Source organism: Colletotrichum godetiae (genome assembly GCF_030913485.1).
Source record: "Colletotrichum godetiae strain CBS 193.32 chromosome Unknown BDP55scaffold_54, whole genome shotgun sequence".
Taxonomy (NCBI): domain Eukaryota; kingdom Fungi; phylum Ascomycota; class Sordariomycetes; order Glomerellales; family Glomerellaceae; genus Colletotrichum; species Colletotrichum godetiae.
In genome coordinates this window covers 82,767-97,454 of record NW_026851302.1, presented here as the reverse complement: position 1 = coordinate 97,454, position 14,688 = coordinate 82,767, and the positions used below count along the sequence as shown (strand labels likewise).

General features: G+C 53.8%; 5 protein-coding genes and 1 non-coding gene across 6 annotated transcripts; 1 reads left to right on the top strand and 5 right to left on the bottom strand.

The window, feature by feature from the left end:
* Positions 1–114: 114 nt before the first annotated feature.
* BDP55DRAFT_591320 (trypsin-like cysteine/serine peptidase domain-containing protein) lies at positions 115–1,620 on the bottom strand. The gene is made up of 3 exons (XM_060570926.1): positions 1,442–1,620; positions 1,208–1,377; positions 115–1,138 (listed from the first exon to the last, which is right to left on the bottom strand). Exons 2-3 carry the CDS (start codon positions 1,253–1,255, stop codon positions 173–175), a joined length of 1,014 nt encoding a protein of 337 aa, XP_060424733.1. The 5' UTR covers positions 1,256–1,377; positions 1,442–1,620; the 3' UTR covers positions 115–172.
* A 1,910-nt stretch (positions 1,621–3,530) lies between these two features.
* BDP55DRAFT_t299 lies at positions 3,531–3,617 on the bottom strand. Its single transcript has one exon. It is a non-coding gene; the product is annotated as a tRNA-Pro (tRNA).
* Positions 3,618–3,972: 355 nt separating this feature from the next.
* On the bottom strand, positions 3,973–5,674 carry BDP55DRAFT_561985 (major facilitator superfamily transporter; the record flags this gene model as incomplete). Its single annotated transcript, XM_060570119.1, has 5 exons — positions 3,973–4,935; positions 4,984–5,146; positions 5,207–5,412; positions 5,464–5,508; positions 5,567–5,674. The coding sequence occupies 5 exons, from the start codon at positions 5,672–5,674 to the stop codon at positions 3,973–3,975; spliced, it is 1,485 nt and encodes a 494-aa protein (XP_060424732.1).
* An 889-nt stretch (positions 5,675–6,563) lies between these two features.
* BDP55DRAFT_326398 (uncharacterized protein) lies at positions 6,564–7,781 on the bottom strand. The gene has a single exon (XM_060566813.1). The coding sequence runs from the start codon at positions 7,504–7,506 to the stop codon at positions 6,757–6,759; it is 750 nt and encodes a 249-aa protein (XP_060424731.1). The 5' UTR covers positions 7,507–7,781; the 3' UTR covers positions 6,564–6,756.
* An 831-nt stretch (positions 7,782–8,612) lies between these two features.
* On the top strand, positions 8,613–11,002 carry BDP55DRAFT_636452 (uncharacterized protein; the record flags this gene model as incomplete). The annotated part of the gene is made up of 3 exons (XM_060572883.1): positions 8,613–8,637; positions 8,691–9,433; positions 9,497–11,002. The coding sequence occupies 3 exons, from the start codon at positions 8,613–8,615 to the stop codon at positions 11,000–11,002; spliced, it is 2,274 nt and encodes a 757-aa protein (XP_060424730.1).
* A 390-nt stretch (positions 11,003–11,392) lies between these two features.
* Positions 11,393–13,222, bottom strand: BDP55DRAFT_697313 (uncharacterized protein; the record flags this gene model as incomplete). The annotated part of the gene is made up of 3 exons (XM_060577668.1): positions 11,393–12,586; positions 12,611–12,819; positions 12,877–13,222. The coding sequence occupies 3 exons, from the start codon at positions 13,220–13,222 to the stop codon at positions 11,393–11,395; spliced, it is 1,749 nt and encodes a 582-aa protein (XP_060424729.1).
* Positions 13,223–14,688: the final 1,466 nt, after the last annotated feature.

The following is a 14,688-nucleotide window of genomic DNA, read 5'->3' as shown; positions in this document are numbered from 1 at the left end:
AAATAGTTTGTTCAATGCGCTGATGAGAATACCCATGCCTATTTGCTTGCATATTTGCTCGTTAAAATATGTACGCGATGAACCAACTTGCACCAGACAATTAATGTTCCCATAGCTCGTACGTCAAAAAATCCACCACCAACTCCAGTCATCACAATTCTTCAACTAATCCTTAGTTAGGGTAGTCCTTCAGCAAGATTCCGTAGCCCTCAAGCAGGGACGGGCCTCCAGCAACAACCGTGATCTGGTCAGTGGTTCCGACGACAACACCATAGAGATACCGATCTCCATTCTCATTGATCCAGAAAGGACCTCCAGACTGTCCGCCCTGGGCATCGGCGTCTGTCACAACAGGGGAGCCCCTGTCGCAAAGCGTTGCGGACGAAGCCGTGATAGCCTCTTGACGGTAAGCCTGCTGGCCGCCCTTGTCACCAGGGTATCCGTAGTGGAAGAACATGGCGCGGTTAAGCTGAGTGTCAGGGTTCACCGTCTTCAGACCAAGCCAGCCGTTGGTAGATCCAGCCTTCTCGCCGAGGACGAAGATGGCCCAGTCGTAGGCGTTAGCGCACCAGCCTTCTTGGCCGTAGTCGGGACGGAAGACGCGGATAACATCATAGCCGCCGAGGGCCTCGCCGTTGTCGTAGGCGGGCTGGAAGCGGGCAGTCGCGCCATTCTCTGGGATGCAGTGGCGAGCTGTGACAACGTGGCGGGAACCGATCAAGGCACCACTGCAGATTGCGCCGTTGGAGAGTGCGATTCTGCCCATAGCACGGTAAGGGTAGTCCTTGTTGGTCCAGAGAACGCGGTTGTCAACACCCCCAATGATGCCACGCTTGGAGGGCTGGGAAGAGCCGGGGTTTGAGGGGGGGAAGTCCGTAAAGTTCGCATCTTGGCCCGTGAGACTAAGAGTGATAACCTCGGGGACAACTCCGGCGACCTTGCGCTCCTTGAGCGAGGAGACAATGGTAGGGTCGAAGCCGATGGGCTTTATCAAAGTTGATGGATCGGGCAGGTTGGCACCTTCGACTGTGGGGGCAGCGAACGCGCATGATCCCAAAGAGAGAGCCGCGGTGACGGCCAAAGGAATAAAGCGAGCCATTGTGAAGTGAGGGCTTGAGGAGAGACTAGTTGGCAGTGACTGGGATGTGAGAGTGAGTTGAACTGGTTCTAAACGGTGACAAGTCTGAGAGCCATGGAGGTTTTATACTTCTACAAATTGAATGCTGAGATCAAATCGTATCAAGATTAATACCATCTCTACTAAGTCGTGCCGAAGCTGGGGAAGTTTCCTGGGATCGTTGCTGCCTAGGCATGCATGCTACGTTGACTTGGACCCCATCTTCCCCAGGCTCTGAACGATGTTGCTAAGCAGTTGGACTGGAAAGCGAGCATAAGCGCCTAGAACGTTCGCTCGTGAACTAGGGAACGGGTAGGATTCTACCTCTGCGGTATGAGTGCGAGCGGTTATTCAGAAGTCTGCCCTGTCGATCTTGACTACAAGGCTAGAATATCAGGCGGCGACGACGGGCCGTTGCAAAGGAACGCTTGGCGCATCCGGAGGAAGATGAGAAATGGGATGCCTTTCAGGGGACGGTTGAACAGTCTGGCAGCGCTGATAGGTGAGATCGCGTTTATCCCTGTTCATTTTTTAGGTTGCGAGATTGAGCTGAGGCGGATACTACCCGCCGCGGAAGCAGTCAGACGAACTCCACAGAATCCTCCAGGGCTATGTTAGGTTGAAGGCAATTCAAGGATGCGGGTAGCGGAATCAAAGTCAATCAGACGAACCGTAGAGTGCATCTACGACTGTGTGGCGTTTGCAGTAGCTACCAACTACCTTGCGCATTATTCCTTTACATCCGAAACTCCTCTTTAAATCTTGCTTTCTCGTGTCCTGAAGGCACCACCGTTGTTGCTCTGTGACAAAACTGCAAGCGGTAAAGATCGTTGTGTAGTACGGTTCTCTGATCGTCTCAACTCCTCAAGCATCCGAACTCCATTCGAGATCAATAGAACAGGTATTTATTTGTGAACTGTAATTACATGAGATGTTTATTATTCAGGATTTGAGACACTGAGACGAGAACGCAGCTCGATGAACCATGCCTTTTCCGTAATTGTCAGCCCGACTCTAGAGTACTTTAAGAATGCTCCAGAGCGCGAGTAAGCAGAGCGTAACATCGACGGAGAGAAATCGAGTGCCAAGCTTCACGAAAAGCGTTTCTCAACCACGGTAGAGCCGAATCAAGCAACATTCTCGAGTCCCTTTTGTTAAGCGGGGTGTTTTTGTCTGCCATAACCGTCGGAAGGTTTTGTGGCTGTGTGCATGTTCGGAGCCCAGAAATACAACCCTGAAAAGTTGTAAGTTGTGTGGAGCCGCTGATGCAGGTGAGCCTCCTTCGTGGGCAGGGTAACTTCGCTCGACGTGTCTACTACTGACATTCTCAAAACGAACAAGCTCATGATTCAAAGGCAACCGACCAATACGAACTCTTCCCTACCTAGCTTACTCATAGTCTACTTTAAAAATATGTTCTGCGCAGCTATCCGATTCCGGGTTTAGGCAGTGGAGAGTAGAGCTAGCCGTGGTCTGAGTCTTACTCCTTGTATTTCGTCGAGACAATAGGATGACACAATATTCCATGCTGATAGTTGTGCGGTATCGTACTGTGGGTTTCTGCGCTAAGTAGCTCTAAATTTCCATTTCAAAGCTTGACTAACTTCTTCTTAGCTGAATGCTCATTTTACTTGGAGGATTGAAGCATACAACATTCCGAGCTTGGTGCACTTCGGGTGGAACCAAGCCAATGTACAGTTAAAGGGCCGCAACGACACTCACAGGACCGCAAACTCCCGTCTCAACATTCGGCCCGAACAACAACACAGCAACAAATGATTAGAACGAGACTGATAGATCAAGTAGTACATTCCAGTCCCAAGATCTGTAGTCTCTAAGGAAAAACAGCAAAGTAAACGTTATACAATCAGCGGTCGCCACAGGTGGTGGATAGTGGGTGGTGGACCCCAAAAACTCGGCTGCAACACTCGCACAGGACTCGATCTCGGATCTATCGTCCAGAGAAATCAGACGGAACAGCTTCACAGACTCCTCGGTATCGTGTCACCAATCTCCCTCTCCCCATCCTACCAAGATACCATACCTTTTGGGCGGCAAAACAAGATCCGTCGTGTAGCCGCGCCACCGAGGTTTCGGACAACCCCGGCGCGCGTAGGAACCGGAATGGACCACTCAAGTACGTAGTGTGTAGCGGCGTCACAGACCCAAAGAATTCTTTTCCAGATTCGGAACGGTTGAGCGATCGTGGTAGGATGCACGACACGCCGCCGTGTTGGAGGGGTTGTGGCGATGTGCTGTAATGTCTCAAACGCTGTCAGTTTCGGTGGGGCATCAACGGTCAGCCACCGTGATCGCGTCTTTGGTTGGACGACTTCAAAAACGTCATGGGGAGAGAAAGAGTAGAGATAAGGATCATTAAAAATGAGATTCCATGCAAAGTGCAAAAGAATAGGGCCCTAACCAGGATTCGAACCTGGGACCTCTCCCAGGCGTGTCGTGAAGACCCTAAGGGAGAATCATACCGCTAGACCATCAGGGCGGTTGAGCAGATGCGAGATCTGATTCGTGGTTTGCTGGCCCCGGTTCTGGTATCATGATCTCCTCTCGGCCAGGAGAATCTCCCTCACCTCGGTCAACCGTTTATCTCCGTCGCAGGGAGATATTGACTCGATTAATTTGAGCTTCTGTGACTGTCACGGCAGACGTCAAGTCTCAGTTGACCCGGAAATATCAAATTTTGCACCGATAGAGACACGCCGGCCACAGCATTGGTACATCTCTTTGGCCGTGTGATCTTCCCCAGTTGAGAACATTGGCCTTTCTCTTAAGAAACTGTCTATAACACTCATCCTCCATAACTAGAGAAGCTGTCGCTAGGATTTCAATATTGCCCATCACAATGTGTACTGGAAGTCCGGCCTCTTATCCCCAAGTGCCTCAATTTCCTTCTCAGACTTATTTTCAACCCAGTGATCTCTCTTGCCCTGCCTCCTCTTCTTGTTCTCGATCCTTAGCAACGTCGTCATGAGAGCGCTGCCGCCGCACAAGAAGATAGACATGTACGCCAACACGACACCATGACCCTCCGGGAACCGCGGGCCGTGGAAGTAAATGTTTGAACTGACGATGCCGTTCAAATTTCCCCAGCCAATCACGAACCCCAGCACCACGCCGCGCTTGTAGACGCCCTCGTTGTTGTTCGCGACCCACGTGATGGTATTGGCGATGCACGGGTAGATGCCGAGAGCTCCGAGGAAGGTGCCTGCATATTTGACTGGTGCGCTCTCGGTGGCGATGAGCATGCAGAAGCCGACGATGCCAATGAGACTGACTCCTATGTTACATAGACCGCGTTGCTGGGTTCTGTCCGCAACATATCCGATAAAGACTGTGAAGATCGCCGCCACAGCATAAGGCGGCACCGTCATCAGCTGCGATCTTACAATACTCGTATTCCATCCAAGTTCGTTGACGATAGTAGGTAGGAACAGACTAAAGGCGTACAAAGGCATGTCGCAGCCCATGTAGATGACCATGCCCAGCCACATCTTCCAATCCTTGACAGCCTGCCAGAAGAATGTCATCTTGAACTCCTCGTGGTTGGCAGAGGCTTGCTGGTCCATCTTGAGGCGGCGAATGACGCGGGCCCGGTCGTCTTCGGAAAGGAACTTGGCCTCGTCGGGGAAGTCGTGTACCATCCAGAAGGATGCGACGCCGAAGAGTACGGTGAGGAGGCCTTCGAGGATGAAGATCCATGCCCAGCCTGGGCGGCCGCCGACGCCGGCCATTTGCTCGATGCCTGCTGCGAGGGCGCCGCCAAATGAGCCCGAGATGGCTGCTGCTGAGAAGAAGATGGCCTGAACGCATTAGCTGGATGATGTTTCTTGTTGGGATTGAGAACTTACAGCACGAATGCCAAATTCTGATCTCTTGTACCAGCATGACAGATAGTAGTTGACACCAGGGAAAAGTCCAGCCTCGGTAAGACCTAGGAACCAGCGTGCGGCCATCAACCCACTCCAGTTGTGTACGAATCCCATGCCTGTCATCGATGCACCCCAGAGGATCCTGTACGGGGTCAGCACACTGTGCCAGGTAAAGACCAATCACGGGCTGTCCTCTACTTACATGATGATCGGAATGAAAATAGACGGTCGCAACTTCTTGAGCAGGATGTTCGTCAAGGGCTCGAACACCGCATACGAGACGAAGAAGATTGTGAGCGACGAGTTGTACATGGAGCTCGTCAAGCCCAAGTCCTTGTTTAAGCCGGCGATTTTCGCATTTCCAATATTGGTTCTGTCGAGAAATGCCAAGAGGTAAAGGATACAGAGCTGTGTTGGCGTCAGTCAAGTGCGCTTACATCCGGAGGATATATTACATACCCATGGAATCAGGATCCAGTCGAGCCGCCTGACTAGCTTTCGTTCCTGCGATGCGCGTATTAGTTTGCTGGGCGTTCGAATGGCTGAGCGCGTCAAGACATACGATTTCAAGTCTCCCCTCCTCACTGAGATGCGCATCAGGGTCGCGCGGAATATCCTGCGTGCCTGGGTCTGATGTATGCGAGGCCGCAGCCTTCTCCGTGTCGCTCATGGTGGCGGGATGTATCTGGCGCCGATCTCAACTTTTGGTCTCAGCTAACATTCAAGCGAGAGATGAAGAAGACAAAAGCCTCGCAGTGGAAGGCTGGGACTTTTCAAAGAGATGTAGCTAGGTGTGGAGGAAAGTTTGAGTAAACGTTGGCTCGGGTGGCGGACGAATGGGTTTGGGCGGTAACCATGGGTCATTGACGGAAGCCAAACCAGATCAGCGGGAGACCCGTCAAATATAACCTAGGAGACCTTGGCCGCGATGGCGGGAGGTGGGGAACGCAAGAGCAACCCTCCCGATCGCCGGCAGACGATCTTCGGGATACACTCGGCAATGGAACCTGCTTTGTGACTGGTAGCCAAACCGCTGCAGCGGAACAAGTGGCTTATCGTTAGTAGCCATTGGGGGCCCCACGTTCGACGTGGAACAGAGGACTCGGTTGAGGGAAGTTGAATCGCTGCTGTGCTTTGCACTTTTCACAGTGTTGTGGATGAAAGGCGTTACTATGTTAGACTCTATGGCCAAGGAAGGTAGAGTCCATGAACTTGTGTTGACCTGCAGGACCAAGACTTGAAATACGGGCGGCGACATCAATAATAAAGGGATGAACCTCGGCAGCATGCTTTGTATCTCAAAGGGTGCGAAGGAAGCCAAGGGAAGGCATCGGAGACATGCGTGCATCGGCTGTTTTTTTGACATGTCTTAGCCTTGCGAGGTCCAGTTCATGACTACACACCATTGACTAGGATTCCAAGGCCCATGGCTGGCACCTATGTAGAATAGCTCCGCTCACAGCATATTCTGATTTCGTACGTGTGGCAGCAGAGACACTGCCGAGGACGAGTATCCGATTCCAATCGACTATTCCTCGCAGCAAGATGAATAGCTTGTCAACGGGACACGTCTACGACATGGCATGGGCCGGGGGCTCCATCCGAGACTCCATTTGCCCGTGGGGAGAGTCTGGGGAGGGGGAATCTACCCGTCGAGACTAACAAGAGAGGGGGAATCCAACGGTCATCGGTCCGCGTGGGAAAGCGAGAAATAGCTTATCTCCGGCGTGACCCCGCGGTTGCAAGTCCCAGTCACTCAACCACAACAAGCATTGATCTGCGTCTCAAGCTCTCTAGTTTTGGACGGGCTGACGCCGGGCAAGCTTGAATTGACGGCCGACACTTCGGACGGGAAAAAAGTACCGTTCGATCTGCAGTAAGCTCGGTGAATGTCAACTGGTTGACGGCCCCCGGAATGATGCCAACCACTCCGCCCTTCCAGCTAGTCGTAGTAGGACGGAACGGGCTGGGTCGTTGTGCACGAATTTCAAATACACCCACGTGAGGACAAGGGTGACGCCGTTGCTCGAGATCTGTGCAGTAGTCGCACGAACACTGCAGAGTGGCACAAGAAACACCGTATGGCGAGGTTGGATGGCCAATGATGCGGCCTGCTCGGCTGGCCTGGTCTTGCTGTGCGACTGAGATATGCTGCGGATGGCCGCCCCGCAGATAAGTATTTGACGTTAGAATAGGCAGGTTCATGACTACAACAGACTGGCGTGCGACCGCGAGTATGAAACAAGCATGCAGCTGGTTCGAAGAACGACGTTGCTTGGGCTTCGTCAGTAGACCGGGCCAATGGTACTGGTCGGATTTTCGCCGCTGAATAGCTCCGGGATGGTAGGTCTTGTCCCGGCTTGGCGTGCTGCAGCACCTTGGTCTCCAGAAGAGAAAGCTGGTGATCGTGCAGCGTGCTGGACCGTTGGACGAATCAAGTATTAGTCGGTGCTGAACATTCATCCGAGAATGAGCGGATGGACTTTGGGCATCGGGTGCCATCTAAAGTTCTGGACATAACTAGGTAGGCCCACTGACTGCACGAAGCCGAAGATATATCCATGTCGGTGCGGTGCCTGGTCCCGAACCGGCCGTAACGGGTCCCGACACCCTGGCTTGGCAATCCGCGTCCGGGGCCAGGCTGGCGGTAAGAAGGGCCCGTCGCTAGGGACATGGCAGAGAGCCGTCGATAATTCTCTGTCGCAAGCCGACTGGCCGTTGTTGGGCCGTGCCAACCATCGGCCACGTCGAATAGCCCCTGCGTTTAGGTCCCAGGCTCTCGGGGCGGGAACTTGCCTCTAAGAACCCACTGGATAGATGGTGTAGTGGTTTTCTCAGACTTCGGGACCTTGCGGATAGCTGGACGTTCAAGCTAGATATCTCAGCCGTGGTCGATGCGCTGACTTGGGGAATCGGCAAGTCGCTCGGCGTCAGTCAGGAGAAGCACCTCCGGTAAGCCTCACGTTACGGAAGCTGGAGATGTGTGCCCGGTTGGTCGCTAGTCGAGCGTGAACGTTCTGTCGTCGAGGGGATTTCGATTGAATGGTCTGGCTTCAGCTGCAATGCATGAATGCCGAACGACTATGCAACTCTGTGTAACCATTGAGTGACCCGAACCTGTCGTTAACGTACTGTCGTACGAAGAATAGAGAACGCAAGCAGCAGTTTATGCCCCGACGGAGGATGGAGGATGAGACTCGGGAGATGCTGAAGACGCGAGCCACCCGACCTCGGGCAAAGGAGGCTGGCAGCCAGCCGGCGAAAGGTCCCGCCGGCTGGCACCCCACATCAGAGTACAGGCTGACTCATCACGGATAGCGCCGGTCTCGATCGGCGACAAGCCCCACCATGGCCGCTAATCCCCGACCGCGAGAATGGCGCTTTCGGCGGTGGCTTCTGACGTGAGAACTTCATCTCAAACTTGCTGAGAAGCTGCGGCGCTCACCTTCACATGTCCTCGTCTACAAGGGAGGTTATAAACTACAGCCGTACCCCAAATTATCTTGAATTCCATCTCTCGGCCCTCATAACAGGGGTCTGATTCTCTCAGTGAGGGGCAATTCACTCACTCACTCACCCCACCATCCCCTCCATCAACGCCCATCATCATGGCCAAACGTGTATGCATCATCGGTAAGGACTATCAACTCTCCATGAGTTAACCGTAGCTAACATCATATTCCCAGGCGCCGGCCCCTCCGGCCTCGTCGCCGCAAAGACCCTCCTTCACAACGCACCAAAGGGCGCATTTGACGTGACAATCTTCGACACCCAACGACGCATCGGCGGACTATGGCCCACGCGCCGCGAAGATGTCGACGGCCTCGTCCACCCCCTCATGCTCGCCAACCAGAGTAAGCACACCGTGCAGTTCAGCGATCTCGCCTGGGCCCCCGAGGACCCGGACTTCCCGCGCGCCTGGATGATTGGCCGGTACCTGGAACGATACCTCGAGCACTACCTTAAGGGCGCCGAAGCCGCCGCCGCCGCCAATGTGAAGCTTGGTCACCGCGTCATCGAGACAGAACTCTCTGACGACGACGGCTCATGGACCGTCACCGTCGAGAGCGACGCCGGCGGGAGGGAGACGAGCGTGTTTGACTACCTGCTCGTATCCTCCGGCTACTTTGGCAAGCCCATCGTGCCGGACGTCGTCTCTGGCGGTACCGGCACGGAGATTCCCGTGGTTCACAGCAGCAAATACCGCGATCTTCAGACCCTGTTCCCGGGCGGCGTGAAGAACGGCGGCAAGATCCTGGTTGTGGGAGGGCAGATGTCTGGCGTCGAGATCGCTGGGACCATTGCCACGCACATTTCCTGCGCCGTAAACGCGCCGGACCCGAGCCCTGTGCCGAACGCGGAGAAGCTCACGGTTGAGCATCTCACGCAGCGTCCGACGTGGGTGTTTCCCCTCCACACCACACCAAAGGTAAGTTGCCCTTCACATCCTTGACATCAAGAGAGAGGCTTAACCTGCTGACACGAACTCCAGCCCGTCGCAACAGCAGCCCCCTTCCTACCCCTAGACTTCCCATCCTACAACCTCAGCAACCGCCCCCAACCCCTTGATAACAGCCAAGGCCACATCACCCCAGACGCCGCACGCCTAACCCACGGCATCTACACAATCTCCCTTGGCCAAGACCAATCCGACTTCTCCCCGTCCGTCGCCGTAACCCCCAAACACCACTCGGACCCAGCCTACCTCGCCGTTTCGGAGAACTACATGGAATTCGTCCGCGCCGGCCTCATCAACATCACGACCGGCAAACTCGACTCCATCACCGGCACAACCGCAAAGATCACAAACCCTTTCTCCTCCTCCTCCACCGCCTCCGACATCGAAAACATCGCAGCCGTCATCCTCGCAACAGGCTTCGATCCCTCCCCCTGCCTCTCCTTCCTTCCCTCCTCCGTTCTCACGACCCTGAAACACTCCCCCTCTCATCCCTCCCTCCCCCTTGCCCTCTCCTTTCACGGAACCCAAGTCAAAGACCTCCCGACCCTCGGTTTCGTAGGCTTCTACAGATCTCCCTACTGGGGCGTAATGGAAATGCAAGCCCGCTTCCTCTCCGCCCTCTGGACACCAACCTCCATCAGCCCGCGCCCACCATCCCTCACCGAAGCCCTCCTAGACGACGCCTCCGACTGGCGCACCGTCTCCCTCCGTGACGACCCTCGCGCCTCCCAATTCCCAATGGGCGACTACGCCTACCTAATGTCCCAATTCTCCCTCGCCCTCTCCATACCCATCTCTCCGCCCGCCTCACCCCTAACCCCAGCCCTCCCACACAACAACAAACCAATGGACATCCTCACCCCAGCACGCTACCTCTCCCCCCTCGCCTCCGAATCCGCCAAAGCAGAAGCCGAAACCTCCCTAGCACAAACAAATAAGACTGCGATCGCAGGCCTAACGACATCCCGCTTCGTCCCCCGCGCCGTCTTCCGCAGCTTACTCGGAACATGGAAGCTAGAACGCGATCTCACAAGTAGACTACCAAGCCACCCAAGCGGCCACTTCAGCGGCACAGCACAATTCCTCCTCCGCAACAAGACCGCCGACGGCCTCAAGTGCGCCGCCAGCACTTCCACCCCAGAGGAAAACTCCACAGATACCGACGATGACGCCCTGGCAACGGAATACCTCTACATCGAAGACGGCGAGTTCCGCGCCTCCAACGGCCTCGTCTTCCGCGCAACCCGCCGCTACGTCTGGCGCTACGACGAGAAGAAAGACATGATCAGCGTCTGGTTCGCAAAAGTCAACAAGCCGAAGAAGGCAGATTACCTCTTCCACGAGATCGAGTTTGAGGGCCCACCGCAAGACGACCGGAAGCCTTGGCAGGCAAAGGCTGGGCACCTCTGCATTGACGATTATTATGATGTCAAGTACGATTTCGCGTTCAAGGCTGTGAACCTCAAGGAGTGGAATATCCAGTATACTGTCAACGGGCCGCAGAAAGATTACACGATACATGGCATCTATAGACGATAGAAATTCCAATGGGCAGAAGATGAATAAAGCGGGATCTTAAGTTTTACGGGCGATCTTGAAGCCAGTTCACCGCATTTGATGAGCGAAGCAGATGTTAAAGTGTACCTCAGTAGTCAGCATGATTTTGGTACGTCTAAGCACTTCTGTATTTTCTACTTTTCTATTTCCTGCATTCGTGTGTCATTCGCTGTCTGCTAGCATGGCTGAATCCAGCGAAGCTCAGTAAGCAATCTCGCTATTCCACGTAGAGGCTCAACAAGGCCCTTATATATGGAATGTTTGGTCCGCGGCACTAGAGATGTACCAGCCTCTCTCGATATCAGCGTTCAGGACATGCTGTCCTGTGCTGCCCTAGGTCATGTCCTGGGTCTGTGGCGAATTCCAGTCCGCCTATAACATCGTTAAGTCCCCATCCCCGTCCACCTTCCGCATGCTTCCATCACTCAAGATCGTATGCCTTTGCATCGGCCTATCGTCTCCGATGTTCAAGGCCCAGCAACGAGTCAAGCCGTCTCTGTCAAAGGCCCAGATCATCATATCGGGGCCCAGGCCCATTGAGAGGTCCACAATTCCGGAGCAAACGGCAACGACCTGGCCGTGGACATCAACTGGATACGTTGGCCTTTCATTCGGGTTGCCTCTGTCGATCAATCCGCTGTTCTTGGCTTTCAGATATGGTTGAACTGTATGCTGCAGTGTCGGCCACCATTGCGCCCATTGGTGCTTTTCTTCGCTGTCCATTAACTTCGGGAGTTTTTCAAAATTTGAAATGTCCCGGAACATATCTGGTGGGATAGTGTAGAAAGCGAGGATCTGCTCCCCAGCTCGAAAGCCTGTTCCTTCCTTCCATCGTGTCGTTGGGAAAACGGCAGCAATTCTCACGCCATGTGTCAGGTCTCTTCCGGCGGCATATATGAGTGGAGCGGTCGCGCATGCTGCTGCAGGTGGCAAAAAGTTCACTTTCTTCTGCAACCCAGCCGTTGACTGGTGAAGATCATCAGAAGCAAGGCACAAATGCCCAGTCTCGGGGTCTGTGAAAAGTATGTGAGACCCGTCGCTCAAGGGCACAGCTCGATAGTTATCGGCGATGGCTAACCTAGGCCTCGGGAGTATTCGCTCCCTCCTTGTCCAATTGCGCCGTCGATTGGCGAAAGGACCAAGAGAGGCAGACAACTGTTGCTCCATGATGGTATAGACACTCGACGCGTCTTCTTCGAGGCCAGACATCTCAAGTTGTGAGATGATAGCCGGGACCTGGGGAGTAAAGTCGTTTTCATTATATCCTCGAACACCAACTACGTCTTGCAGACAGCCGGCGTGGCAGTCCGAGATTGACGCGGAGCTGATCAGACGAAGCTTGCGTCTTGGATCGTTTTCGTCCCCCGGAGGGAGAAAGTAGATGTAGTCGCTGGGTGTGGATAACGCAAAGCGGCGGACCTTTTGCTGCGCACGCGTATCGTTACAGTGTATCTCGATGCCTGAGGAGGAGCCAAAGGCGAAGTATAAGCCATGCGGGCAAGTGGCGACGGAGCGAGGAGGACAGTCGGGCGTGCACACGTTGTAACGGACGACTTGTAACTTTGCCTGCAGAGGCAGGGGGTGCGAAACCTCCCATGTGCTACAGTCGCATTGTCTGGATCGCGGACGCGGTTGCGTTGAGTATTTGACGGGGAAGCAGGATAACCATGGGATCTCAAAGACAAGGCCAACGCGGCCTTGGAGGAGCACAGCAACATTGTTGCGCCCCAATGTCGTGTCCATGGCACAGGCGAGAATAGGAGATTCGCAGGTAATGGTAGTGATGAGTCGAAGTTGACCTTTACGGTGACTCGAAAGCTCCTTCTAAGAAGACCTGGGCCATGGGCGCGAAAAACTCTCTTCGCACTGGTGATGCAGCTCGAAGACAAGTATGACTGATCCGTAGGTGACCATCAAGAATCGACCACATATACTCGCCGTGTAGTCAAACTTTCGACAGTCGCTCGTAGAAATCGGACAGCCGCTGACGAACTGCGTCTGAGCGATTTCAACAAAGGCAAGCTCGCTTCTGTGGCGACGTGAGCCGAGAGCACATTCTCTCGCGATCCATTTGGACATAGTAGTCGCTCGAGTTGAGGACGAGCTCACCGTATTGCCGGAGCTTTGATCGCCGAGGATGATGTTGATGCTTGAGTTCCACCCGCCTCTCGATATCATGCAGTCAAGGACAGCCTCGTTCATGCCGGCTAAGAACTAGGAGCGGCATGCGTGCCGTGATGAATTGAAGTCGCAGGGATCCAACAGCAAGTAGATGTTATGCAAGGTCTCGACCGGGAGCCTATGAGCAGCCGGCAGCTGTTGAAACGCATGATAGCCATGGCCGTGGCCGTACAACAGCAGACGCTGGCCGGGCTGGTTCGCCTGGCTAGAGTCGAGCCACGGATCGAAGGACGAGAACATTGCCAAAGGAAGGATATCTAAAGAGAACTCTGAAGCGGAGGTCTGTATTATAACAAAGTGCGTCCGTCGGATGGACAGAAGTCTCTAGCACTTCTAGTGATGCATGTGTCAATGTGGGGCGAAGTCGAGGCTGATGGGATTCGGGAGAAGTAAAGACGAGGGTGTGCGCAAGAAGGAGATGTTCGCCACAGGGACACGAGATCTCGCCAGTATATCGGCAAGACCAACGATACATACATACCTCTTGCCTTCGGTTAGCTTAGCACCCAACTACTGCGATGACTGTGCTGTACGTTGCAGTGAGAAGGTGAACCACAGCCGCTGCAAGAATCTCATGCAGGAAAGCAGGAGCCAATGATGTCAAAAATAACTTATAGAGTGACATTTTTGGATGCCAACACCAGATTGCTCCTACCCAAGACTCTGTTCATTACAAAGAGTTAGAGAAGACGATAATTGAGGACAAGTAAGGAGCAAGGAGGGAAGATTGACAAGATTGCGTGAACCACCTTGGGTAGCCCTTCATGTAAGTACTAATATTTCACCCGGAATGTTGTGTAATGCCAAGGCCGGGAGTTCAAGCCTCCCACTGATCATGTTTTTGCCTTTTTGCCAATATGACTTGACCAAATTGCCCTTCATGTGCTGCAATTTGTTTCTATGACATTTTTTGTGAGTTTCTTGTGCGACAATGATGTTGTGGCAGCTGCTTTGTGCGCCTCTCAAAGCTGCACTCACTTGCTGACTCATTCATTCACCAAGCTTGAGAGTGCCTTGCCTGCCAGCATGCTGTAGGGGAGGGAACCAGGTAAGATAAGAATCTCCAGTAGCGAGAAGAGAACGATTGATGGTAACATTCATTTCCCAGATGGGGAGGAACTAAAGGTCACAACGATTCGAAATCATCTTCCTCATCGCGTTCGCAACCGTGAACCCTTCGACGTTGATGAAAACGGTCAGAAGTGACTATGATTTACTGGGGCTCCCCTGAAAATCCAGGGCATGCCGCCTGACAGCTCTTCTGACAGGATCCAGTTGCGTTCTGCATCCGGTTAGCGAGCTGCCCAGAGCTCCCGACCTGGCAGAAAAGCATCCATCGATGGCGGGGTAGCTCTGGGCCGCAGGCGAATGGCATTCACCACCTCAAGGTGCAATGCAGCGTCAGTCAAGCTTAAAAAAAGGGAGCGGCAGCTGTAGCTAGGGCTCATCCACGTCATTCGACAGAGTCTAGCTAGAGAGTATTTCCA

Coding starts and splice junctions, on each gene's coding strand:
- BDP55DRAFT_591320 (XM_060570926.1), bottom strand. CDS start 1,255: ATGGTATTAATCTTGATACGATTTGATCTCAGCATTCAATTTGTAGAA. Junction 1,139..1,207: donor TCAGCATTCAATTTGTAGAA/GTATAAAACCTC, acceptor CTCACATCCCAG/TCACTGCCAACTAGTCTCTC.
- BDP55DRAFT_326398 (XM_060566813.1), bottom strand. CDS start 7,506: ATGGCACCCGATGCCCAAAGTCCATCCGCTCATTCTCGGATGAATGTT.